The sequence below is a fragment of the Atractosteus spatula genome, chromosome 14 (genome assembly GCF_055471065.1).
Source record: "Atractosteus spatula isolate fAtrSpa1 chromosome 14, fAtrSpa1.hap1, whole genome shotgun sequence".
In the NCBI taxonomy this organism is placed as follows: domain Eukaryota; kingdom Metazoa; phylum Chordata; class Actinopteri; order Semionotiformes; family Lepisosteidae; genus Atractosteus; species Atractosteus spatula.
The window spans coordinates 30,699,656-30,726,675 of NC_142719.1; the positions used below are offsets into that span (position 1 = coordinate 30,699,656).

At 54.6% G+C, this 27,020-nt stretch overlaps 1 protein-coding gene across 1 annotated transcript; it reads left to right on the forward strand.

Annotated features, from left to right (window-relative positions):
• The first annotated feature begins 781 nt into the window (after positions 1-781).
• Positions 782-24,859, forward strand: ccnjl (cyclin J like). The gene is made up of 6 exons (XM_088931834.1): positions 782-893; positions 1,883-1,992; positions 10,267-10,477; positions 22,996-23,295; positions 23,985-24,144; positions 24,412-24,859. The coding sequence occupies exons 2-6, from the start codon at positions 1,915-1,917 to the stop codon at positions 24,857-24,859; spliced, it is 1,197 nt and encodes a 398-aa protein (XP_088787960.1). The 5' UTR covers positions 782-893; positions 1,883-1,914.
• The last annotated feature ends 2,161 nt before the right edge of the window (positions 24,860-27,020 follow it).

The following is a 27,020-nucleotide window of genomic DNA, read 5'->3' on the forward strand; positions in this document are numbered from 1 at the left end:
GGCTGCATGAGGACTGAACCCCACTCTGGTCTTGTACAGTTTCTCTCTCCTCCCCTGATCTGTGTGTCGTGAGGCTGCAGGAGGACTGAACCCCACTCTGGTCTTGTACAGTTTCTCTCTCCTCCCCTGATCTGTGTGTCGTGGGGCTGCAGGAGGACTGAACCCCACTCTGGTCTTGTCCAGTTTCTCTCTCCTCCCCTGATCTGTGTGCTGTGGGGCCACAGGAGGACTGAACCCCACTCTGGTCTTGTACAGTTTCTCTCTCCTCCCCTGATCTGTGTGCTGTGGGGCTGCAGGAGGACTAAGCCCCACTCTGGTCTTGTACAGTTTCTCTCTCCTCCCCTGATCTGTGTGTCGAGGGACAACACTTCAGTGGGGTCAATGAAGTGGGCCCCCTATATGAAAGAATAGCTCTGGACTTTATAGATTTTTGTCTACGAGAGGAAAGGTTTGCGTATGTGAAACATGGGTTTCTGGGCGATGCTTGACCGAAGCCCTAGAGCTGTGTTTGTAGTCTGCCGAGCTCTTGAAGACTACAGTTCCCAGAATGCCGTGAGCGTCCTTCCCATCCCCTGCTGTGCAGGTTCATTCGCCGGCTCCTCGGCGCTGCGCTGGAAACACTGCCATTCCCGTCCACAGCGAGTAGAGGAAAGGGTCGGGAGTGGGGGGGGAGACCACGGCACAAATTCTTGGAAAAGTACAAAATCTCCCACTACCCCGTGTGGAACTCGGAGCTCCGGCTTTGCGTCTCCCGGGACGGAGGAGAGTTTTTCCGCCCGATTTTCCCTAAAATCAGGAGATACAAAGAAACTTCCACGCGGGGATTGGTGATTTCAGGATGTTGGTCTGAGACAAAGGGTCCGGCGCTGCGGTTGTCTGGCTGGGGAAGAAGGGTAAAGCGTGCTTTTTTCTTTCTCCTCTCTTTCTTCGGTGTGTACGTGTGTGTTTTTCTTCCTGCCTAACGACCGTGTTGCCCAAGCCAGCCAAGTTGTATCCCCGTGTTTCAATCTCAAACTCTTCAGAAGAGCAGTTTTACAGGTATTTGCGCGAAGGCAGCCCTTCAGTGGGTAGGACGGCTTTTGCGAAATAAATAAATAAAGCGCCTGTAGTTGGACAGAAACTGCGAATTCTCACAGGCGCACTTTTAAACAGATCGAGCGAAGACTATATTCGTGCTTCATTTCGCTTCATTTCCCAGTTTTGCGAGACGTAGGTGCTCGTTGCTGTTCAACTTGATAGTTAATGCGGTTATGGTGATAAATCCCATTTGTAAGCACGGACCGGTTTAAAACGCCTTTGGCGTGGCCGTGGGGGGTGGCTGAGGGCTTCAGTAACAGCTGTGAGTACTTCTCCCGCACGCCGGAGCCGGGCAGCGTGAAACTCACAGACATTTAAATGCAGAGTTGTGTGAGACCCAGGGGGAGGAGGTAGGGGGTGTCTAAGATCTTAGCTCGTTTGGGACGCTTCAAAGGCGAAAACTTGTGCGGGTTGACCCGCGTTAAGAGCCCTTTGACCATTTCCGCTACGGCCGTAAAAACAAAGCACTTAAACTTTATGAACGTGTGTTATTCAAATGTTTGCTCGGGTTGTGTTCTCTTGCGGAATAAACGTCGGCGGCCGTTGTTTTAAAAGACCGAACAACAAGTTTTCAGTGGCGAAAATGGTTTCACACTGAATGACTGACGAATCTGAAGCTTGTCGCGGTGTTTCCTAAAGCAAGCGAGGTTTTAACCCTGGAAATACAGGCGAAGTGGTCCTTCATGTGACCAGGCCATCGAGCTCCGCACTTGCAGGACCTGGTACCGCCCAGGTTTAGCTCCGAGCCGCGGCGCCCCGCTCTTCTCTGCTCTGACGCGGCCTCCCTACGCTGTGATCTCCGCAGGGTTCACCGGCCGTCCTTTTCCCCCGGGCTGGATGGGAAGGATGGAGACGGAAGGGCAGTGGTGGAAAGGACAGCTGGCGGCGGACATCCATCAGGCTCTCCGCATCAAGGTGAGTCGGACCCGCCGGCCCGCAACGTCTCGGCGGGACCACCGATGTGGCTGCGCGTTGAATTCTAAAGAGAAAACTCACCATGAGTGTTTTTCAGTAGCCCTGACGGTCCTGGCTGGTTTTGACCACTAAAATGAAACGCGCAGTTGTCAATACCCCCGTCTGACCTTAGTGGTGGTGTTTGCGGATATTTCTAACTTCGTTGGGTCTAAAACGGCGCTAAACTCCTTGGTTCGGCTGACGGTCGGTGTCGTACTTTTAGTGTAACACTTCTGTTACAGAGGTGTTGGGGTCCTCCCCCGTTTTGCGCAAAACATTTTGAAGACGAGTGACTGGAGGCAGAAATGTTACTACAGAGACAGATGCGAGCTCACAGCCGCCGCCGCCTCCTCCCTCCCCCCCGCTTTGTGAGAGGTCCGGCGTGCGCCGGGCAGGGAGGTGTGAGGGCAGCTGTGTGGTTTTGCGGCGGCTGTCTCGTTGCGGCTGAAGTGTGAATTGTCTGGGGTCCTCACCCCTGTGTGAAGTCACCGCTCTCCTGAGGCTGATTCGGTTCGAAGACTTCAAAGCCCGCAAGCTTTCACTGAGCAGCCCTGCTCACGGCGGCGGTTCTCGCTGTGCGCGGTAATCCGTAATGCCCCGCCTGAGCGGCGGCCGAGCCGAAGGGAGTTCGACGTGAGGGAATGCGGAGGGGGTCTCCGCTCACCACCACCACGCAACTGCTCGGCCCAGACGGAGGACCGGGGCCGAGGCAGAGACCCAGCGCTGCAGCTGCTCGTGTCCTTCGGGCTGGGGAAGCACGCGTGTGTTTGTTCAGCGCGGTGGGCTGAGGAGCTGTCGGGAAATGTAATAACGGTTCAGTCGGGGAGGGATGGCTCTCTCCAGGAAAGGAGAGCAGAGGGTAATTGAAATGACCCTGGCTGCTCCGTTTGTTCCGTCTGGAAAGCTGGAGCTGACGTTGCCCTGTGACGGACGGCTGGCGCACACCAGTGAGCAGGGCGATGCGGTTCTAACAGGAGGGCAGAGTACAGTTGGGGGCCAGCGTAGGGGATGTTTTTTTGTAGGTTGTGGAAAGCTGTCAGTCAAGAGGTGTGCTGTTTGAGTTTTCTTGTCACAGCGCTGAAGGTACTGTCTGCGTGGAGTTTGCATGTTCCCCTTGTGTTTGTGTGGTTTCCTCCGGGAGCACCAGTTTTCTAAAGACAAGCTGGAAGGTCAGTTGGCTTCTAGGAGATTTGGCCCTGGTGTGTGAGTGTGTGCCCTGAAACGGACTAACGTCCCATCCTGGGTGTACCCCATCTTGCGCTTGTTGCTTGCGGGGCTAGGTTGGCTCCCCCCAGACTCTGTACTGGATGAAGGGGGGGTGTGTGTACGGTGCTGTATTGACTCTGTATTGTTGCTCAGTTGTTTGATGCGTTCGATGCTGGTGTTGAGTGTGCCTTGCAGTCTTGAGAGCGTCAGAAAGTCTGAATGCTGGAGTGCTGGTCCAAACCAGGGTGATTTTCTCTGATTCTCTGGTTGTGTTGGGAACAGCTCCCATCTCCCTGAGGAAGCAGGAAGAGGTGAATACTGGCTATAACATGCACACTTTACCCAGATAGTTGCCCCAAAATGGAATTGAACCCAGATCCCTTGAGCTGTGAGGCAATAAAACATTTTATGAGAAAATGGTCTTCAAGATGAGGGTACTTGTCCCATCTTCTTATAACAATATATATACATACAATACAATATATTGTCATGCAATATATATATAATGCCCCACAAACCGTTACATTATAATCCAATTTGTTATGGCGCCGTTCATCTGAAAGTGTTTCACTCGCTTCATCCCAAGCTGAATTAAGGGTCGACTTCGGGTAGGACAGTGCAAGATCAGGGGAGGAGAGAGAAACTGTACAAGACCAGAGTGGGGTTCAGTCCTCCTGCAGCCCCACGACACACAGATCAGGGGAGGAGAGAGAAACTGGACAAGACCAGAGTGGGGTTCAGTCCTCCTGCAGCCCCACAGCACACAGATCAGGGGAGGAGAGAGAAGCTGTACAAGACCAGAGTGGGGTTCAGTCCTCCTGCAGCCCCACGACACACAGATCAGGGGAGGAGAGAGAAACCAGCTGAATTGAGGAGAAACTTGAGGAAGGATAGATTGACCAGAGTGGAATTTTACAGCTAGTGCCATGGGATCTATAATGACCTTTTTCTTCATGGTCTTTTAGTAATCTTCATTACAGTGTGAAAGTCCAATAAAACATCACAGATCAGTGTGAGTGTGGCAAGGTCACATGATAGCCAGGTGTTGTCTGTTGACCTGAAGGGACAGGAATGGTGCATTCTGATAGGCTGTCCATCCCCGCAACTCTGTTTTCCCGAATACTTCACTTTGATCGGAGAGCTTCTTCCAGTTTGACTGGACTACAGAAGTAGTGCTTCTGTAGGACTGATGGAAAATCTCGGATATCTCCTGCATGTGGCCTTAAAAAACCCTGTGCCCTGGTTATACTAGCGTGCAACTACCCTCACCTCCACCAGCAGTGCAATACACACACACACACATCCGTGTGAGCTTCTGTGTCAGGCCCTACACCCTGTCTGCAACTCCCGTTTCCCAGCGCCTGCAGTACAAGAATCATGCTTTGGCGTGAGCGTCTGTGTCTGGCCCTGCTCTCAGGCTGTGGGTGAGCTTTGAGTTAGTCTCCTTTGCTCTGCTCCACGCAAGGTCGTGGGGAGGGGGATATAAGTTGCTGGGTTTCTGGTGTGTGACAGTAGCTGCAAGGTCTGGACACCTATTAGTGTTCTGCTGCTGGGAAAATGTTCTGAGGTTCAGAATTCAGGGATGTGGCCTTATCCACTGGCGAGTTTACAGTTCTGTTAAAAAAAAAACTTGACTCCAAAGTGAGAACACCAGGACTTGGGCATCTCGGAGACAGATGGAGTTTTTTTTCCTTTTCCGAATATGATTCATCTTTCCTCAGCCCTTTTCCTGCTTGGTATGGTCGGGGGGGGGGCTTTCCCACAGACCCCTGAAAAATGATGGGGTGGGTAGCAGGGGGTTGGACTGAAGAGGCCGGCACGATTGCCAGCTTGCTGCCAGAGGGCTTTTACAGTAACTCTATATTATAATGACGGCTACTGAGCCCCTCATGGGAAGCATTCAATTCTAACGCACTGTTTCCACATAATGAACTCTGCTTTTCGCTCCCGAGAGGATTCATGCGTTTTAAGAGGATGCAAGTGCCAGATTGCCTTAATTTAGACTCCCTTTTGTGTTCCACACTTCTCTTAAGGGAAACCTCTGCAGTTGGCCCAGGGATCTCTTGCTGGGCATCACCCAGCCCATGTTTTTAGATGGGCTTGGGGACTCAGCTTTCTCTGCAGGCAGGAGGTCTGTTGCCCCTATTTTCTGGGGCATGCTGGCCATCTCCCCCCCCCCCCCCCCCGAGACTGCGGTTCAGACAGAGTGTCCTTGCCTGGGTGTTTCGACGAGCCAAGCTCTTTTTTTTTTTAATTCCCTATCCGGGGGGCGTGCCAACTAAAGATGTCCTGTCTCTCTTTAGGACAAGAGAGAGGTGTTAAAAACAAAATCCAAAAGAGGGCTGCTGATTGGCTGCCTCCGGCTCCCACTCCTTAATGAGGTGCATGGAGTCAGCCCGCATACAGAGCGCAGATCGCCGATCATTCGTTAGTTCTGTGTTGCATGGGTTTCTGGGGTGTTTGACCCTCTGCCCTTGTAACCGGGAAGTTGCAGGTTCAAATCCCAGGTGAGAGACACTGCCGTTGCAGCCTTGAGCAAGGTGTTTTGATCAAGCTGTTCCCACAAAATGCCCAGCCAGATTGACAATCAAATGATGATGCTGGCTGCTGTGCACGCAGCAGTGAACCTGTCATCGTTGGTGGCGCCTCTCCTCCTCTCCTTCATAAATCGTACCCTTATAGTTGCTTTGAATGGCACTTGCCAATGATGTGCCACTCACTGTTCGCATAGTGGTATAGTGGTAACACGGCGTAGCTCTCTAAATTATGTTCCATTAGTAAGAAACCCTGGGTTTGATTCCTGGGATGCTATCTGTGGGGAGTTTGCATGTTCCCCCTGAGTTCACATGGTCCAAAGTCACTGGTAGGTTAATTGGCTTCTGGAAAAATTGGCTCTGGTGTGCATGTTTTGTGTCTGTGTGGTCCAGGATGTATCCTGCCTTGTGCCCGTTGCTTGCTGGGATAGGCTCCGGCTCTCCCGCGCCCCTGTCCTGCCTGAAGCAGTTAAAGGCGGCTGGAAAGACGGTGAGGAGGTGGGGCTGCTGTGGCGGTGCAGTGAGAGAAGTTGGTAGCTGTGTGCGAGATGGTATCAGCCGCGTCCCAGCGCACAGCTGTGCAATCCGCCACTTCAGCTCCGTCACAAAAGCACCACTGTGCGCGAGAGAGGGTGACAGATGGCGAGTAGAAAGGGCCCGGGACGGACGGCAGCCGGCTCTCGCCGCCCGGCCTGGCCAGGCGGGATCTGCCAGGGCGCTCCCTTTCCGCTGGGGCTCCGTTTCAGGGGTCTGGGTCGTGGAGATGGGCTGAAAGACCCGGCTCGGTGGGGGGAGGGGAGCAGGCGGACTGAGAACAGACTCCCGTCAGTGCGCGGGGTGGGGGGGGGGGGGCTGCGAGGGTACATCTGCAGAGAAGAAGCACGAGATTTGAGCTGCAGAGCCTCAGTCGGGTGCTGAACCACTGTCACCGGCCGAAGCACCGGGTCTGGACTGCGCCTTCACTGGCTCCCTGTGGAAAGCGTCGGTGGTTGTGAGGAATCAGTGCGCCGTGTGCAGAACAAAACCACCCTCTGTACCCTTACCCCCTTCTCAGGGGTTTGTGGGTAAATGATGGGAAAGCAGACCTCTGGGATAGGGGAAGCTGGAGGAGGATACAGCTGACCTACGATGAGGCTACACGTGTGGTTATAGGTGTTAATTTGAGCAGTTTTTCGTCTTTAAATTCAGTTGAGGATTAGGAATCTGCACTACGCTGGCTGTTAACATTTTTCTAACCTCGGAATAGAATACCAGAACTTGTGTTGTGAGCGCAGACGTCCGAATCTCGGCTTATTGGAGCTGCTCTGCAGGCTGCCCACCTGTTTCATGGCCTCTAATTACAAGGTTTGAAGGAAGCAGCCTGCAGTGTTCAATCATGGTCACATGGGCTTGTCTTATCAGGGGCAGGAGATCACAAATCCCCCTGCAGAGAACTTTTCTTCTTTTTACCGTCTGGTGCTTCCCTGATAAGGTTACAGAGACGCTGTAGGTTTTTTTTTTTGTCCTCTGCAAGTCATGACAATACTGTTTTTTTAAAAAAAAAAACGTTGGAAAACGGCTATTTCCTTTCATCCTTTTAAACTTTTTAAAGCAGTTTGTCATTGGACCTCTGAGTGAAGCGAGAAACTCCAGATGTGAATGAGCTCCATGTTTAAATCATTATCTCGAGATCAAGGATGCTGAAAAGCCCTTGAAAATCTACCATGTTGATTGCAAGAAAAGGCACACTGTTTTAAATGCAGCGCGTTGCTTCTTCTGTGTACATTCTTTATTAGCAGTCTCGGTACTGCTTATAAATTAATTGCTCCCCCATATGAATTGGGAAATTATTCCTCAAAGTGACTAGAAACTAATGTTTTCTCGAACAATCTCGAAGAAGCACATTTCTTTCCTGGATTTTTAGTGAGCCAGTAATCCATTTTGAGGCTTAAATAAACGTGCAGGACGTCTTGTGCCATTTGAAATCTGTGGTTTTTGAAGTAGCTGTGATTAGTATTGGGGTGCCTCCTCATTTCCTGCTCTGAGGTGTACGCGAGACCATCCATTCAGAGACCCAGTTGCTCAAACCCGAGACCGGCTGTCGGCTTTCAGAGCTTATTCAAGGCAAAGGGCGAGTGGGGTGTATCCAGTCCCGTTAGGAGAGCCTGAGCTCCCCCTGTCCGGGGCAGTCTCCCTCCTCGGTGCCAGATGTTTTTCCCGGCTCTGTGACAGAGGCTGGAATTTCTCCTCGCAACGGGTCGAACGTGGTTTTCATCCCAGGTCCTGGAAGAAGATGCTCCTATTTTTTTTTCCATGGCACCAAGAATTGTCGCACAGCCATATTGACAGATGCGAGGTGAGGGAGTCCCTGGACTTGGGGGCAGTTCCCGTGAGCACCCCGGTTCTGAAAAAGTGCCCTCTTGAGCATCAAGCATGCCAGTGTCCTCTGAACAGCCGAGCAGATTCTGACCGGCTGTGTGATGGAGATTGAATGCAATGGCATCAGGCCCGCAGGGGCTAATAATATCCTTAGACTTACATAGCATTTTTCTGGACGCTCCACTCAAAGCGCTTTACAGATAATGGGGAGTCCCCTCCACCACCACTAGTGTGCAGCCCCACCTGGATGATGCTCCAGTACCCTCACCACACACCAACTCTCAGTTCAGTTCAACCAGTTCAGAGATGGGGATTATTAGGGGGTCACGATTGGTAAAGGCCAGGGGGAAATTTGGATAAAAACATGTTGAAACTTCCTATGAACAGGATGTAGAGAAGAGTGCCTTTGCAGGGCATTTTAACCTGTGCCATCATTAGTAGGCCTGCTGTCTGTTTAAAAGCCATCCCCTTATTGAGAGTGAGACAATTCTACAAGCATGTTGCATTTCATTTCAGTTTGTACATGAACCTGACAGCTGCTCTGTGATGGGAGTCTGGCCTGTTTCCTTGGGCTGGCTGGTCTGCCGATATCGTACCGCCCCGGGTGGGCGGTGAACTCCGTCGGTGGTGGAGAGGGGGACGCAGGCTTAGGTGGGGACGTTAGTGCAGGGCTGGTCCTGTCCTGGTTTTGCCAAGGGACCGTTGAGAGCAAACTGAGTTTTATTAGTCCTCGGCCCCGCCGGTCTCCTCCCACGTCATCGCTGTGTGCTGTGCTCGAACCCGCTGCCGTTCCCCTTTATGCCGGCTTCGTCGAGCGGTCGCAAGGGTGTCCTGGCTGCGGTCTCGGTGGGAGCTCTGAAATCCCGAGGATGGGCTGCAGTTTGTCCCAAAGCTTCCCCATCAGCGAGCTGAGGTCCACTCTAGACCGCTGACCCGTCTCGTCTGGGTTCTGACGTTTGATCCCGCAGGAAAGCTCAAGCGGCTGTTTTCTTTTTTGCAGTTTTATCGCGTGTTTTATTTCTTCCCAGCAGTTTGAGTCAAAGGCAGTGTTTATTTTTCCTGAAGAGCTTTCAGAACAGGTTGCTCTTCGGTCGCGGCTCTGGCAGAGAAGTCCCTGCGCGGGTCTTAGACATGCGCTGCGTGAGGGTCTCCGCGCAGGCAGGGTGTAACTCGGACTGCCCCCAGTCCTCTCGGCAGTGGGGTTGCACGAGCCCGAGAGCAGCGCGGACGGCAGACCGGCGCGAAGACATCGGTGCTCTGAGAGTCTGGACGAGCTGGCAGCCGTCCGCACTGGAGGGGAGGGGGGGAGCGGAGAGGTTTTTTTGACTGCAGCCTCTGCTTCTGCTGCCTTATCTGCTGGTGGGAACGCCACCCCCCCCCCCCCCCCACCCCCGCACCCGGCTCTGAAACGGGCTGGTATGTCAGGAGGAGATGGTTGAGTGAGGAGATCAAAGATAACAGAACCTCACAAGGGGAGGGGAGTCTGACGAGCCCAGTTGGTTGAGTCTGGGGGGGGCAGTGGTGTGTGTGTGGGGGGGGGGAGGGAGCAGCCGGAGTGCTGCTCCAAAAGTCACCTCAACAGAGCGTTGCCGAAGCATTGAAGAGGCTGACTGGGCCGTTCTCTCTGCTCTGCCCAGACGCCTGCTCCGCCAGCCCTCTGCTTGATTCAGTCTGTGATTGCAGAGGGATCCCTGATGTTGGCTTCCTGCCTGTAAAGTTTGTAAGTGTTGGTTTTGAAAAAGAGGCCCAGCTTGCTCGCTCCTCCCCGCACGCACCCACACAGACATTTAAGGTGGCTGTTCCAAAACTTTCCCCATGTCTCCCACCGGGCCCAGTCCGTGCGGCGTTACCCCTGAACAGCCCACGCTGTCAGGGCGCCCCGCTTTCTCTGTCGATCTGACGCGCGCTCTCTGCTGCGAGAACCTCTGGTGAGGCGCGCCATGCGTCTGTGGAGTCTTGGGGCGCAGCTACACCAACACTCCTGATGACCCACTCGCCTCCAGTCTTGGGGTGCAGCCAGACCAGCTCTCCTGACCCCATCAACTCTCTCTCTCTCTAGCTCCCAGTCTTGGGGTGCTGCCAGACCACCTCTCCTGACCCCCTTGCCTCTCTCTTCCCCCCCCCCCCACCCTTGCAGGAGCTGAAACTGCCGGCGTACCGAGCTCACTCCCCGCAGATCGGGATGCGGCGCTACTTCGCCGACCTGCTGGCCATCCTCAGCAACCGCTACCAGCTGTGCCCCACGGCGCGTCACCTGGCCGTCTACCTGCTGGACCTGTTCATGGACCACTACGACGTGGCGGTCAAGCAGCTGTACGTCATCGCGCTGTCCTGCCTGCTCCTCGCCAGTAAGTGGGGGGGTTCTCTCGTCTCGAGAAGCTTGGCGCCAGTTGTATCGATTGTTCCGAAATCGGTTGAGCCTGACGTGTTTTCCATAAGGTTTCTTGCGTTGGTACAGTTGGGTGTTTTATTGATGTTAAACAAAAAAAATGAAGTACCGTGGCTGAAGGGTGAGATGGCTGTGCTGCTTCTGGGATTTGAACCCGCAGCCACAAACGTGTCCAGAACCCTCACCCCCATGGTGCTACAGCTGTGTTAGGAGGGAGGTCGGTCCGTATATCCTCGCTCTTTCTGGAGGAGGGCTGCTGTGCAGTACAGATTTCTTGCTTATGTCCTATTTCGTTTTGTGCAGTCGCTCATCAGCAAGGAGAGCTATAGACTGGGGGTGGAGAGCTCTTGAGTACAGTGTGTACAGTGGCGCCGTCTGACGAGTTGAAGTGCAGAGCTGTCTTAAAGTCCTGCAAGAACGGACTTGTCTGGTCAGCCCGTCTAGAGCACGCACTGCTTTAGTCTCTGCTGCAGGATGTCTCAGCTTTTGCGAGTTGCTGCACTGTGAATGTGGCTGGACTTCCCAAAACGAAAAGAGTAGGCCTCCGAAGAGGCTCAGCTGGTAAAGTTGCTCACCTGATCCCAGGTTCAAGCCTGGGTGCAGTCTCTAGGCTGACTGTGACTGGGGTTCCCCACGTAGTGGCGTGCAACTGTCCCCCGAGTGCCGTTAAGGAATCTCTGTGCTGTCAGAGACACAGCACCCCCCTGTGGCAGGCCAGGGGCTTGCCTCTCCTCTGGGACGGGGCTGCGCTGCCTGTGACTTGTTAATAAGACAAGAGGCTGGAAGGTGGGCAGGGCAGAGCAATCGCACGTCTCCTGCGTCTCGGGGTTTGTCACTCTGAGCCCAGGCGTCCGAAACGCAAACGTCGTCTCCCCTGGATCTTCCAGATGCGGTGTTGGTCAAAAGTCTGTTCTGAGCTTTTTCAGAAAATACATCTCGGTGTGGCGGTCGACTAGGAAAGTCCCAGGTTAAGCCGGCTAGTGTAAAGTCTGGCCGTTGTCCACATACCCAGTGGCGTGTAGGAGCCGCTGTTGGCCCGTTCAGCAATAATTGCTGTCTTGGCATTTTGCAGTAGTCGTTCGCTGCATCCCCTTGCCAGCTTATCTGACCCTCTGGTTTGGTCAAGTCTGAGATGTTCCTCTTCTCCGGGACGCCAGGAGCTCGTCTGCGTTGCCTTGTCGGTGGGCGGCCGGCCTCGGCGGTGGCGCTCCTGACTGGGGCTTTGTCTCCCCTGACAGCCCCCGTTAATCACGCGGGGCTCACTCTTATCACAAACGCGCACCAGAAGGGAAACGCGGCTCTGGGAGCTGGGTAATTAGCGTGGCAGGGAAACGAGGAGGGTAATAAGTTATCCAGCAGACACGCTGGAGGACTGCGCCAAGATGGGGGAGGCCCGGCTGTGGTAGCGAGGAGGGAAATGCTGTGGCTTCCTCCGGTCCAGGGTGTCTCATTTTTCATGCTTTTCCAAATGCAAAACATTCCGTGCGTCTTGAATTCTTCAAGTTCTTTCTGCAGGGGAAAAAAATGCGTGAAGACACTAACGGTATATGCCATTGAGTGTGAAGATCGAGTCTCAGAGCCTGGATTAAGTCAAGGCTACGAGCCGTCCTGACGAGATCATCGTGCTTGGGGCGTGGAATCTGAAGCAGTCCGGTCTGCCTGCTGGAAGTCTGGGGACATCAAGTGTTTGGTGCTGCTGGACTGTGGAATTCCAGTCCCTCTGGAGTCTCTAGGCTCGGGAGATGCCTTGCTGATCTATAGGATTAAAACCACACCAGTGTGGTTAAATCGGGGCAGGATCCAACTGGGAGATCCTGCTTCTCGGTGAGGGTTCGAGGCGGTTTTCAGGGAGTCTTGTGCAACTCTTTAATGGGGGAGGGGAGAGGTCAGGCTAGCAAACTGTGCTCGGCCTAAAATTTCCCAGTCAAAAATTGGACTCGAGCGCGTTCTTTGCTTTGCACAGAGAGTATCCGTCGGTTCTGCGATCTCCTTGGCGGAGTTCCCGACTTCCTTGTCGTGGTTTGCCCGGGCGTCTGGGGTCGGATGGTGTGGTGTGGCTGGGGTTTTGGCATTTGTGTTAATGACGGCCTCACTGGCTTTTCCGATCCACTCCCAGAGCTGATGCAGTATATATTTTTTTTTAGTTGGCACCTTGTGGGCAGGGCTGGCCGTGCCAGCGCAGCTGGTTAAGGCCCAGGGTTTTGCCCTGCGAAGGGGGCGGGCGCAGCGTAATTCAATCAGTCTGTGTAGGAGCGGGTCGCGGGTCGCACCTGCTGCTGGCTGTGTCCCCCCTCCATTGTCAGCCCACCGTCTGCACGGGACTCTGATGAAGTGGCTTTCACAGGAGAGGGGGGCGCCGGGGGAGTGCAGGGAAGGGGGAGAGTGTTGGGCTGGGTGGTCCGGGGGGGGCGTGGCGCTCATCGTGGAGAAGCCGATCGGATGTGGCAGAGCTGGCGGAAGCAGGAGTCCTGGGGGAGCTGGTCCGTTTTCTACTCCCGGCGGAGTTTGTAGGCTGTTTCCACCCCTGCAGGAGCTCCGTTGAGCTCGGAGCTGGGGGAGCACAGGGGCCCCGTCTCCACTGAACTGAATCCCCAGCCGGCTGCAGTGTGTCCCCCTGGCGGGGGGAGGGGGGGGTGTGCTCGGGCTGTCAGGAGCAGCTGGGGGGGGGGGGCAGGGGTGATGGCCTATTTAAGGCAGCGAAGTGGCGTGGCGCTGTTAATGCTCAGGGGGATTCGAAGCTCAGTTTTGCTGCAGTTTGGATTTTGCTCCTGCGTTTTGCAAAAAGTGCCTGAGAATCCAAAAGGCTGGCCAGAAATCCTGCTCCGTTAGCCCAGCGTGGGAAAAGAGCTCCTTCCTGAGGGCTCCTAAAGAGAAGCTGATCTCTCTGCCGCCTGCCCTTCAACACTCTTAGTCCTGACGCTGTAATGGTACCTGCGTTAGGGAGGGGGAGAAAAAGCTACACTTCAGAAAACCCTTGTCCCCAGACCCATCAGATACACACACACCTTCCTCGAGTGCTGGAAAGCAAAAGACACTGACTCTGGAAAGGAAAGGGAGACCGCCCCCCTCCCCTCCCCTCCCCTCCCCCTCTCCTCCCTGTGTGGCAGTGCGGCTGCCAGCAGCGGCTCCGCCAGCCGCTGCGGCAGCGCGTGGGGACGGGGGCAGGCCGCTGTTTTTGTCCCGCTGACAGGGGTGACAAGCTCAGAAAGAGCCCAGCCTCTGTGAGAGTCCAGGGGGGCTCCAGGGCGCCCGCCGTGTGCCTCTGGGCCCCATTCCGAACAAAAGAGCGCCTCACGGGAACACCCCCCCCCCCAGCCCCTCTCCGGTGGGGGAGCTGAAGGGCAGGATGTGTGCCGGGGGGAGGCTGGGTATCGTCCCGGGCACGAGGAGAGAGGTTCGGGCCCTGGATTAAGTGACGTGCCCACCTGGACCCCCGTGTGGGTCAGAAGCGGACCTGTGCTGTCTGATATGTTTTCCCACACCTCTGCACGCCTGCTTGAAGCTGGCGGCGGGAGAAACGGGGGTTTGTGGGGTGGTTTTTATTTGCGTTCTCCAGCTTCCCCTCGGCTGTTTAACAAAAAAAAACCAGAGGGAAGTGGACAAGAAATTGAAATGTTGGCTTCAACCAAAACGGTGGTTGATCTTCCAGCAGGCGTCAGCCAGCCAGTGCCTGGAGAACGTGCTTCCGTATCTGGGGGGTCTGGGGGATGCGGTCCTGTCTGCTGCTGCTCCCAGCTTGCCAGCGTCTGCCCGGCTCTGCCCTGACCAGGAGCTGGGAAAAGCCTGGATCCTGCCGTAGAGCTCCCGAGATGTTCTCTCCGATCGGCCGGGAAGGGAAAAGGAAAAGACTGGATCCCAACTGCAATTTCAGTTAAACTCCAGTTCGTTTCTAACTGCCTCAGACACGGGCAGAATAGTGAAGGGAGCTGAGCTCCAGCTGAGGGGGTGGGCAGCTGTCCAGCGCTGGGCTGAGGAGAGAGGGCCGTGAGAAACGAAGTTTAAAGTGTCCCATAACGAGGTCGTCCACCCTGCGGGGAAAAAAATGGCAAAAACAACAGGATAAAAAAGGAAGGTTTTTAAATCCGGGCTGTTCCGCTGGTTGTTGCTCCTGATGAGCTGTGGCGGGGGTGGGGTCGGTGGTATTTCTGTGTTGAATTTACCCAGCGGGGAGCCGGAATATGTAGATTAGTCTGACCGAACTCCCCCGTGCCTGTAAGGGAGATAATCAGCTTGGGGCCCTTCGGAAAATACTGCACAGAGCAAGTCTGGTCAGCTCTGAAGACCCTTTTAAACGGACTGTCTGGAGCACCCTTCTCCCTGGGCTTCTTGATCTGTTTTTATATTTTGACAGCGCGGCAGCAACGGTAAATCCGAGATTTGCAGCTCCTGAATCCAAGCTCAGGTCCCGCTTGACAAAAAGACGGCCGTAATCCTGGCTTTGTTTTGCGCTCGAAGTGGCGGGCGCTAATTGGTTTCAGCCGCCTCGCTTTTGCAATGCAAATGAACACGCAAAGTGGATCAAGAGAGCATTCCCGAGGCAGGGCGTCCGAAAGGCGTGAGGGTGTAATTAAAACAAAATCGCTGCATCGTTAAATAGGCCTGGTGTTTGCAGAGGCTGCAGGAGGGGTCTTGTAAAGGGGGTTGTTTCCTGATCTGGGGAAGTGTCTCCACAGGCTCCCCCCACTCTGGAGTCCCGAGCTCAGTTTTGCTGCCGTCTGGACTTGCGTTTTTGCAAAAAGTGCCCGAGCGTCAGAAAGGCTCTGGCCAGAAATTCCGCTCCGTTAAAGAGCTCCTTCCTGAGGGATCCTAAAGAGACGCTAGTGTGGAAGATGGAAGGGGTGATGGAGAGCAGTAAATGAAGGTGAAAATAAGAAACCTCATTGGGAAAACTGGAAATTCCCAACTGGTGTGGGGGGTGGGGGGATTGGGGGACAGGTCATTGGTTAGTTGGGAAAAGTCGCTCTTCGTTGAGAAAAGTCATCATGGAGGGAATGCTGGGAGTCTAGCCACATGAGAAATGAGCCTGCAGATCCTAATATCTGAAATCTGAGTGTTATTCATCAGGAGTGTTTACTTCCTGGCCTGGGTGTCCCACGTCCATAGCCCTACACTGGACCTGCTTTGTGCAGGGTGTACACATCGCCCCGGATCGGGGCGTATCCTTTCACACCCCTGTTTCAAACCTTCGTCTCATTCCCTGTGCACTCCCCAGACCTCCCCTTCCACCTGGAAAACCCTTACACGGATGCCCAACTTGTCTTCCCTGTAGATTCGGGTGTCCAAGAGAGAGTGCTCCGGATGCCGAGTAATGTTTTTCTTTCTGGGAGGCTGAGCGTTCCTGGAGCACACCGTGCGCGTTTGGGGGGGGGGGGGCTGTAGCGACTCTGTGGTCGTGCAAGGCCGATCTCTTCCTCTTTGAGGCGCCGATGTCTGTCCCCTTGTGCAACTGCAGAAGGGAGACTCTGTCGTCGGCACCTGGAGCGAGGGACAGGCGTGCGGGGGGGGTTTAAAATGCTCGAGACCTGGCAGGGGGTCTTGGCCGCCAGCACGCTGGTACAGTACAGATTCCCTGCGATAAGGCAGGTGTGTGGAGCAGACCGGCGTCTTTTGTGCAGAACTGCACCCGGTTTCAGAGCCAACGGTGTCGTGTTACAGCACACATTCCAGGTGATGTGAGCTAAGGTGAAAGGAATGTTACACCCCCACACACACACACACACACACACACACACACACTCTGTCTCTGACCGGATCTCCCGCCTGGAGATTCCCTGTAGGACAGCTCGGAGCAAGGCAGGGCCGTGCGGTCATTGAGAGTGCTGTCGAACTGCCTCTCTCCCAGGGACGTGGATGTTCACTTTTTTCATTTCCAGTCTTTCGCGTCTGCCAGCTGCCCTAATAACTCGTCAGACATTGAGGCATTTTGGCCTGTGGTGATGGAAAAGGTCATAATATCCTGATTTGAATACAAGGATCTTTATTTTTGCAACCTCACCTTGCGGTTGTGGGAAGGGCTGACACAGAGCATGTAGAACATGTAGAAGATGGAAACGGAGGACTTACATGAGAACATTGGACATTCCCAGTTGCTGTGTGAGGGCCTCTCCACAAATGTTCCGAGTTTTTCCGGGTGCTTCTTTCCGCTCTTTCTACACTTTTTGCTAGATTTGCGGATTTAAAACATTTTGGGCCATTTTCGCTTCTCAGTGGGATGGGGGGGGGGGGGGGGGTCTGTTGTCGATTCCTGTGTCAAGGCCCGTAGCTTTTGAACCCGTGTCCCGCACTTGAAGCTTACTGGAAGAGATGGGAGCGATCCAGCGGATCCCTTGCAGTCCCGCGTAAAACAAAACACTTTTTCTGAAGAAGCGTTGTCCCCGTTGGCAAGTCCCGCAGCTTTGAAGGTCAGATTTGGGGTAGACTTGTCAGATGTGTGCCTTCTTCCCCGTAAAATGGATTTGAAACCTTCCACTGAAAAGCAGATGAAGAAAGCACGACGTTCATTTTCATTTTTTCTGCAGCGGTGGCGGGAGAAAAGGCCCGCGAGGGCCCGGAATAGTGGACCTGGTTCTGAAGTCCTGTCGCCGGGCCCTGCTGGTCTCGTCTCCCGGATTGTGCTGGGCCGTCTCGGACCCGTCCCGTAGCCTTGGTGCGGGGAGTCCCGCTGTTGAGAAGCCCTCTCCTCCGCTCGGGTGAGCCGCCCAGTCGCGCAGCTGCAGGGAGGTCCGTTAGAGCAGGTTTCACAGCCTCCTGCCGGAAGGGAGGGACTGTATCTGCTTGCCGATAAGAAACGGGCAGACGTGGATTTGTGTTGGCGGCGAAGTTGCTGTGAAACTGGGCTGGCTCTCCCCACAGAAGATGGAGGCGTTAGGCTGATTCCCCGGTCAGCAGCACCCGGTCGAACTGGTTGGGCAGCCGCTCCTCCGGGGAGAAGGCCGAGCAGGAGGAGCAGAGCCTCTTCCATCTTGAACGGAGATGCATCGCGTCCCCCCCCCCAGTCGTCAAGTCATCAAAGACACTGACGCACTTCATCAGAATCACCAGTGAAACTCGGGCCAGGGGAGAGGATGCACGCTACACGGAAGACCATTTCAACTTGAGAAATGGAGGCACTTCCTGATACAAAGGGTGGTAGGAGTGTGGAACATGCTATCCAGCCAGGTGGTATAAGCTGTTACCATGGTGTTTTGTACAAGAGATGGCTGGATGACATTATCCAGTCAGGACAGGAGGCACGTCTTTACACAAAGGGTGGTAGGAGTGTGGAACAAGCTCTTGTTGAGCACGTAAGCCATGTTGTTGAAGCGTCTTTTAAGAAACAGCTGGATGAGATCCTGGGATTAGTTAATGTACGACCAACAAACAGGCTGAATGTGCCGAACAGCCTCCTCCTTGTTCATATTCATTATACTGTGGAAGTTTTTATTAGTGAAAATTGGAGTCATATGGTCATAATTGTCATCTACAACCAGCTGTCTTTGACTGCTAGCCTCAGTACCCTACACAGCCTTTTGCCCCAGCTCTGCCCTGCCCTTCCAAGGGTGAGCTGCTGTTTGAGAATTCAGGCTCAGGGTGGTCTGGATGGCTGATCCTTCTCCAGCCTGCCTGGAGCCTGCACTCCTCCCTGCGTGCAAAAGTCCCGGTCAGCACTACAGACACCTGGCCCACGTGACTCCAGTCTAAACATGCCTGCTTTTACATCAGCCACCACTTGGCATCTTTTTGATGTGTCATTTTCAACCTTCGTCATTTGATTCCCTTTTTTTTCTCCTGGAACCTCTTTAAGTTGGAGCTTGACATATGTTTTACCATTTGCAGCGACGCGTTACTTGTTTGCTTCCTGTGTTTAAAAAAAAAAATGATTTAGCGTCGGTAAGCCCTCTGTGATTTCAGCCGGTCTGCAATGAGCCCTTTCTGGCGCCTGTGTGGGACTCTGGACCAGCTCCAGCGCCTGGGTCCTGCCAGCTGAGGAGATCCCAGCGAGCGCTCTTGCTGGTTCTGGGGTCTGCCACCCGACCGTGCGGAGCTCCCGCTCTCTCGCTGGGTATCCGTAGGAGTCTGGATGCCCTGGAGCCCTACGTGTTCTCAAAACCCTTTCAGGACAGGTCCTGCCTGCATCCTCGGGCAGAAGGGGTGAGAGCTGTCCGCTTCCCCCTCACTCCACGCCCTGCAGAGGGGCAGCAGGGCTGCTGGCCACACCGACCAAAGGAAAACTGGGCAGAGAGGTCCCCTTTTCTTCCTTGAGTCTTTCTCGGTCCCAGAAAATACGCCCTGATCGACCACTCCACTAGCACTTCCACCCCAGCTGTTTCCTGACCAGAATAGCACAGCACACGCTGCAGAGATCTGCCATCAAACAGACACCAGCACTTTAATACTTGGAGTGGCCGAAGTCAGCATGCGTGACTCTACAGACCCAGAGAACCCACTGAGTCGTGGATTACAGCTTTATCAGTGGAACAACTTTGCGAAGATCTAGTAAATGTCCAGTAGGAAAAGGGTATCCGAGTTATTAGCTGTTGTACTGATAGGGGGTAGTAAATACCTCATTTGATTTACTTGGAGATCATCCTGTTTGTTAGTGCGTATGCTGGAGGGCTGTGGTCTTCTGGGCTCTGGATGGCTTGGGTTGAGTCGGCTGTTGGCTGCTTGTCTGGACAGTCCTGGCTGCCATGTCCTTACTCCCTGAGGGTTTGAGTGGACAGAGGGTATCGCGTCGCTGTGCTGGCTGGTGGGCTGGGTATGACCGAGACTTTACCGCAATGCATCATGGGCTCCTTGTCCTAAATGCTGCCCCTGCAACCCTCCTGTTTCCTTTCGACACTCCAGCCCTGCCAGGAAGGAGAGGAACCTTTTATAAAACGGCGCTTGAACAGCTGTGGCATTTGTTTTTCTTTTTCTAGGAAAATGAGAGAGGTCCTAACTAAGAGGAAGCCACCTTCCCGATCAAAACCATTTGGTGGATAGTCCTATTTAATAATTAAAAAGACATGATCTTGGCTACACCCCATGTTTGGACAGCTTGTTCCATACTCCCACCACTCTTTGCGTGAGGTGACTCCTGTCCTCTGGGTTTACCGTTAGTGTCTTTGAAGATTTTGAATACTTGCATCAGGTCCCCTCGTAGTCCCCTCTCTTCAAGACTAAGGAGATTCAGTTCCTTTAGCCTCCCAGTAGAGGATATATGAGATTCACCAGAGACGCTGTTCCTCCGGGAGCAGGGCTGGGAAGCACTCTCTTCCGCTATTGCAGTGCAGGAAATAGACGCCTGCAGGGGTTCATGCATGTTAAGGTTGTCCACCGTGGAGTTTGTGCTGTACGTCCCAGCTGTTCACGTCAAGATCAAAGGGTCCCTCCACCCTGTGCTCGAGCTTTTATTGCCATGCGAGTTGCTGGACGGTGTGAGCCGAGCTGGCGCTGTAGGAGGAGGAGGAGCTGGTGTAATAAACCGCAGCCTGTGAGCAGGGGCGAGACTCTGGGCAGCTAACAACACTGGGAAGGGTTAGGGTTGGCCAAGGTCTGGCTCCAGAGCCCCAGAGCTGGTCCAGGGCCGAGAGCCGGAGTGGAGCCGGGCAGTTTTCATCCGTGGATGAGCGACTTGACCCAAATTCTGCCACGCACAGGCCTGGTGTTTTTCAGTAAGGGAAGAAAAACGCACCCAGTCCTTCTGTACACAGCACTGAATAATCAACACCCCACATCTGTAAAAGACGCTTGATGAAGGCTGTAAGACATGTAACAGCACGACAACATAGTTGTTCCGCCAGCACTGAAACTGCGATCGTGGTGATCCCTCACCCGACTCTGGCCAGACACAGCAGAGACTGGAAGCGAGGCGCTCGATTTCACAGTTTGCGAGCTGCGGGGTTTTGTGAGCCTGTTGACGATGCCTCTGCTGTCGTCACCTGCCCTGGGGGTGGGCAAGAGGCCCACTCCTGAAGCATCCTGCCCCAGGGGCAGCTCCCTGTGATGACCGTGCCCGGCCTGGGGGAGGTCCGCGCCGGTGTGGGTGGAGCAGAGCCGAACGCGAGAGCCCTAGCGCTTATCTGGCTCCAGCTCCCCTGTGGTCCCAGAGTTGCCGCTGGCTGCATGTCGATGTCGAGCGGCCAGTCCCCCAGAGGGAGGAGGGAGGCAGTGAAACGGGAGTGCCCAGAGAGGAGCTGTGCACGTATGGGAACGTGCAAGCTCCACACAGACAGGTTCCCGAGAGCCTGGAGCTGGGAGACTGTAATACTCATCACCTGGTCCCTGTGCTTCGCGGTGTGCAGAGCTGAGCCCGCATCACTGTGCTGCTCTTAGTTGTGAGTTTTTTTTCACCCATCTATAAGAAATTAGCATTTTATTCTACCCTGCCAGCGTCTGTGGAGTAATTGGATCACAAGACCCCCTCCTCCCCCCCACAACTGCTTTCCCTAAGGGAGCATTAAGGAGCGCAGAGGCCATCATTAGGGGGTGGCTGGGGTGTGCAGGTTGTGTAATCTGAGCTCCCCCTCTCCTCCACTGGCTCTTTCCTCACTTGGGTTAAAAGGCTGAACTCTGTAATCTGATTGGCTGTGAGGGGATGTGAGGTCATAGAGCTGTTGCTAGGAGAAGTATATATGAAGAGAGCCCCCCCCCCCCCCCCCCCCGGGGGGAGTGGGCGGAGCTATAGGACCCTAATAGTTTTCATCCTCATTGAATAATCAAGTAGGCTTCAGCTGGCTGTCTCCCAGCTTTTTTTTTTTGCTGTTTTATTTTGAATGTCCCATTAATTTTAATATCTTCAGCCCCTCCGGGGGGTTTCCAGACTAATACATTCCAAATGAATTCCTTCAGTAGGCGAAGAGATTGAAAGAGCGCCTGCCACACGTCTGGTTTGAACTCGAGTGCTGTAGGGGTCTCTCATGGGTGTAAAAAACCTGCTGTGTATTTCGAGAGCTCCCCGTTTTTACAACTGGAGAGTACTAATTGCCGTCTTGTTTACAGTGTGCGGACGTGAGCGCTGTAGGTCCTGGCCAGCCGTCATTCAAGAGCTGTTAATTAAAAACAAACCGGCGCCGCGGTCCGTGTGAAGGCTTGGGGCTCGCGTGTTTGGCGAGGACGGACATCTCCGACCGTGAAAAGCGGGTTGCCAGGAGAAAATGCGTTCCGTGTTGGAAGCGCAGTTGTCCGGGAGCCGGAATTCCCCCCCTTTTAATTAACATTCACGGCCACGCACGTGTCCTGTGCTCGCCCCCCCCCCCCCCCCCCCACTGCACGCTGTTCCGCGAAAGATCAGATGTGAGCCAGTAACTCGCCCCTATTTGCCTGATCGATGTCCCCGCATTATTTAAAAATGCAAATGGCGGCGCTTTTTTGCACCTGCCGCCGGGGCGGACGGGACAGGGCCGCTCCTCTCGGGTGACTCGGCTCTATTGTTTGGGGCTCGCTGGCCTCTTTCAGGCCGTCCGCGACGTCACCTCGGCGGAACCGGATTAATAAGGGGGCAGTGGGCATATGTGCTTTTACAGCTGAGAGGGGCCGCTCCCCCCAGCTTTATGTTCGTCTGAGTAGCGAGATTGGGGAATTAAACTCGCGTCGGCTTCATCCTCCACCGTCACGTATTTAAAGCTCGGCTTCCTTCGCCCTGCGGCCTTTATTTAATTATTATTGTATTTGACGCTCTTATCCGAAGCGACTTCCGTTTACACCCGTTTATACGGCTGGTTATTTTACCGGAGCAGCTCAGATAAGGCAGTGTGCTCAACGGTATGACAGCAGTTTCGAACCCCCAGCCTACCCTGTACACCTCCATAGCCCTGAGCACTGCTCCACACCGCTGCCCACGAGAAAGAGACGTGTTCAATAGGCTGGCCAGGATCTTGACAAATGCCAAGCAGGGCTTCGAGGAGAAATGTTGGCATGTGTCTCTTAAATGCCCACGAACCTGTCTGGTTTTTCCTTCCTGGGTGGTACAAGCCTTTTTAGATGGGCGCAGAAGGTGTTGGGTTCTGCCAAAGCCTGGAAACCTAGAAAGGCTTTTGCTCGGTTGTTTAGCATGCACCACGCCCTCAGCCTGAGCTGTTTGTAGTTCCCTGGACACCTGCGCTCCTGCTGCTGTGTGAAATCGCTAACCTTTTCTACTTCTCTCTTTGTTGTATTGGGATTTTTTTAAATTGTAGGTCTTGCATGTGTCCTGCCTTCATGAGGCCACATAGGCAAAAGGTTGATGTGGTGGGTCATGTGATGAAAATAAAAACCCAACCTAACATTGCCCGTTATCCCCAAAGAGGTTGACTCACGGGCAGTGGGTAACAGATGGAGAGGTTTACACCATGAGTTGTGGGAGGGTGGAACAAGAAACCAGGGTATCAGATTCAAGAAACAGCTGGATGAGATCCTCCAGTCAGGACAGGAGGCACTTCTTTACACAAAGAGCGGTGGGAGTCTGGAACAAGCTGCCCAGCCCTGTTGTTGCATATCCCGGACTGGTCTGACCACGGCTCCTTCTTCCTCCGGCAGGTAAATTCGAGGAGAAGGAGGACCGCGTGCCCAAGCTGGAGCAGCTGAACGCGCTGGGCTTCATGTGCAGCCTGAACCTGGTGCTGACCAAGCGCGACCTCCTCAAGATGGAGCTGCTGCTGCTGGAGACCTTCAACTGGAACCTGTGCATGCCCACCGCCGCCCACTTCATCGACTACTACCTCCACGCCGCTATCCAGGACAGCGACCTGCACAACGGCTGGCCGCTCTCCTCCCTCCCCAAGACCCGAGCCTTCATGGAGAAGTACACACACTACTTCCTGGAGGTCTCCCTGCAAGGTAAGAGGGCCAGAGCAGGGCCCACACGCACACACAGAGCTGGTCTCTAGGAAGAGTTGCGGAGGCACTGGGCTGTGTCTTCACAGCACAGGAGTAGGTGTTTAGTCAGGCAGGTGCAATCTAACAACCTTGAGCACTAATTCATCACTGATCTGGTCCAATCTCAGGTGGCTGCTGTATGTGGCGTGCGTGGACCAGTAGGTGTCACTCTTCCCTCTGGCTCAGCATTAGCAAAGGATGGTGACACAGTGCAGTAGGAGGTGCTGAGGTCTTGACTCTTGATCAGTAGTCAGTACAGATCCCAGGGCTGTTTGTAAGAGTAGGAGTGTCACCCCAGTGTCCTAGCTGAACCCCACTCTGGTCTTGTACAGTGTCTCTCTCCTCCCCTGATCTATGTGTCGTGGGACTGCATTAGGACTGAACCCCACTCTGGTCTTGTACAGTTTCTCTCTCCTCCCCTGATCTGTGTTTCGTGGGGCTGCAGGAGGACTGAATCCCACTCTGGTCCTGTACCCCCACATTTTGACATTTCAGTCAATTGGGCCCTTTATCTTTAGATAGCCCGGCGAGCATGCACCCCGACACTAGGCTGTTTTGTTGACGTCGCCGCGTTGTTTGCATCCGACTCACTTGGAGTGCGTTTGTCTCGTGTGTGTGTGTGTGCACTCGTCCGTCTGTCTCCGCCCCAGATCACGCCTTCCTGAGTTTCCGGCCGTCCCAGGTGGCAGCAGCCTGCATCGCGTCCTCCCGGATCTGCCTGCAGATCTCCCCCAGCTGGACCACCGCCCTGCACCTGCTGACCGGCTACACCTGGGACCACCTGACGCAGTGCATCGAGCTCATGCTGCTGTAAGGCCCCGCACCCTCCTCCTCCCCGGCTCCAGCGCACGGCTTGCTCTCCGTCCTCTCTGAGGCAGGAGGAAGGAGAATTGGAAAGAGCTGAGCTCGTGCACTGGGGCAGAAAAGCGGTTCATTGTACGCGAGTATAACGGAACAATGTGATTTTACTGGAAGATGCTCACTGATGTCCGGTGCATCACCCAGCGCGGTTCTGCACAATGATTATCCGGGCTGCAGTGAGGGTTCAAGACGCGTTTTTCTTCCTGTTCCCCACAGAGCCCACGACAACGACGTCAAGGAGGCCAACAAGACCAAAACGGCCCCGCCGGCAGCGCAGACGCCCCCCCTGGCCCCGGTGCAGAGGCAGCCTCCCGCCTCGGCCCCCCAGCAGCTCCTCTTCCAGCCGGTCGGCTACACCCCCCTCTCCCAGCACGCCACGCCCCTGTCCCAGCTGCATGCGCTGGCCGACGCCCAGGCCCTGGGGCCCCTGGCTTCCCGCGACTACCTCCAGGCCCACCGGCCCGCCCTGCTGCCGGGCGCCGCGGGGGCGGGCGCCTGCACCTTCCACGCCTGCCCCGGCCTCCCGCCCGGCCTCCCGCTGCCGGGGCCCGTCTCCATGCAGGTCGCCATCGCGGCCGAGCCGCGCCACTGCCTGTCCGTGGCCTACGGCGGCGGCTACCTGGGCGCGCCCCCGTCCTTCGCCGCCGGCTGCTTCGACAGGTGACGCCAGGAGAAGGGGGGGGCGCGGAAACGGAATTGGCCCCCTCCCCGGGCCCGGCGCACGACCCGGCAGCCGGGCTCCGCGGCCGGCGCCGAGGCAGTCGTCGTTCTGACGTAGCGCCAGGCGAGCCGTTCACATCTGGCTTCTGTACTGGTGGGGGGGGGGGGGCCCTTCATCCTCCATGTTTGTTGTGATATCGGCGGAGGGCAACTCGGACACTCAGTTACCCCGGGCAGCAGAGCGCTCACACCCCTGCCCTCTCTTGGCGCACATCCTTCTGCTGGAGAACCGACTCCCTGCAGTGTTGGTGCACTGAAGGGCCGAGGGTCTGTGGCCTGGGTGGGGGGGGGGGTCTCCACCCTCGATGTCCCGGCAGAGTGCTACAGCTCTGTCCTTCAGCTGTGGGGGAAGCCCTGGAGCAGGCGTCTGTTCTGTTCGTCCGGAGCAGGAGGCGAGCCTGACTGGGGAAGTGTCCCCTCCTCATGGCCTGGCCTGCAAGTCCTGGCGTTGGGAACATCTTACTGGGGGAAAGGATTCCTGCTGAAGCTGTTTTGGGGTTTTAGGCTACTGATTGAAGGGATCTGTAAACTCTGCCGGTTTGTGACCCCCCTCCCCATCACCCCTGACCTGCATTTGGCTCAGAAGCAGGGTCCTGTACCCCCTCTCCACCTGTGTGCTGCTGTGAACACCCCCAAACCACCCCAGCAGGTCATCCTGCTGGAGGGGCAAGCGCTGTTGTTTTTATTGAGGGTTTAACTGGAGACTCTGATTTTTTTTTGGAGTGTGTGTGGGGGTTCAATTCAAAACAAGTTGTTCCCAACCCCCGCCCCGCCGGTAATGCCCAGTCTCTCACTCGCACTGATCCAAAAATGAGACTTAAAAACAAAAGAAATCAACAATAATACCTCAGGGAGCAAAACTGTTCGAAGATCGATTTCGCACGAAGGCGATGAAAACGAAGCTCCGCCCGGCTCCTCCGCCCACACGGAGGAGGAGGAACTGCGGGGCGATTCTGGGCGAAGACGAGCGAGGGGCGATTTGAACTTTTCAGAGACCCTCAGCTTTGAGGTTCCGTGAGTGTGTGGACGCGACACAAACCTGTGGACGTGGTAGCGTTTTCATCTTCTGGGTTCGCCCACCCCCCCTGCGCTCCCGTTTTATTTCAGGAGGAATACGGAAATAACCGGGACCACACAGACTCTCCGTCCCGGGAGAGGTTCAAAGACTCTTCAACTCGATGCCTTAAGGACTGTCAATGAGCGAAGGGGGGAAGCTTGCTTTCTTTGAAGATCTAAAAAAAACTGAAATGGATATTTTGAGGAGTCTTTTTTTTTTTTACAAAATATTATTGTACTTTTTACAAATCCCGTGCTGCTGCCTTATGATTGAACTGAACGGTTTATTACTGTGACTGTTTTCTCTATTGTTGTTTACAGAACCTCGCTGTATCAGGGACCTAACATGTTACTTGAACACAATGCCATTTAAACTTTAGCCGTTATTTATAATGTTATCCGTATGGGAGATTTTGTAGTTTTTTAATTTTTTTTATAACTGTTGGGTAAACACTGTCCGTCAGTGGATATACAACGTCCACGTTTTTATCCCGGCTTTTCGAGAGCAGCGCTGTACAGTCTCGGGTACAGGAAGTGACTTCCTCGCGTCCTCGCTCCGCTGGTAACCCTGGAGACTAGGTCAAAGTGCGCGCTTCTCTTCCGGCCCAGCGCACATCTGTAAAAAAAAAAATCCAAAACAGAAAAGAAAGAGGGTTTTAAATTTTTCTGCCTCTGTTGTAAAAAAGATGGTTTCCTACACGGCTATCTTACTGACTGAGTTTAAATAAAATCGCAGTGGGACGCAGAGCGGGCAGTTTTCTCTCTGGGAGGGCCGAGAGGAAGCGGATTTTTGATTGGAGAGGACGAGGAGGATGTCATGTCGGTGCCAGTGGCTGTCCAGGGTTTCCTGTCGGTTCCTTAAAAGAACCTTTTTATTTGCCTCCTGGGTGTGAAATGTACCCTAGGCTCTTCTGCTGCAATGCTCAGGCGTGCTGCGCAGGGGGTTCGACTCTGCGGCCTGGGGCACAGGCCTAGTGACCCATCACACTGGACTGCAGAGTGACAGTCTACCCAGCTCCCCAAAGCATTCCCTATCACGCCTCCCTCCC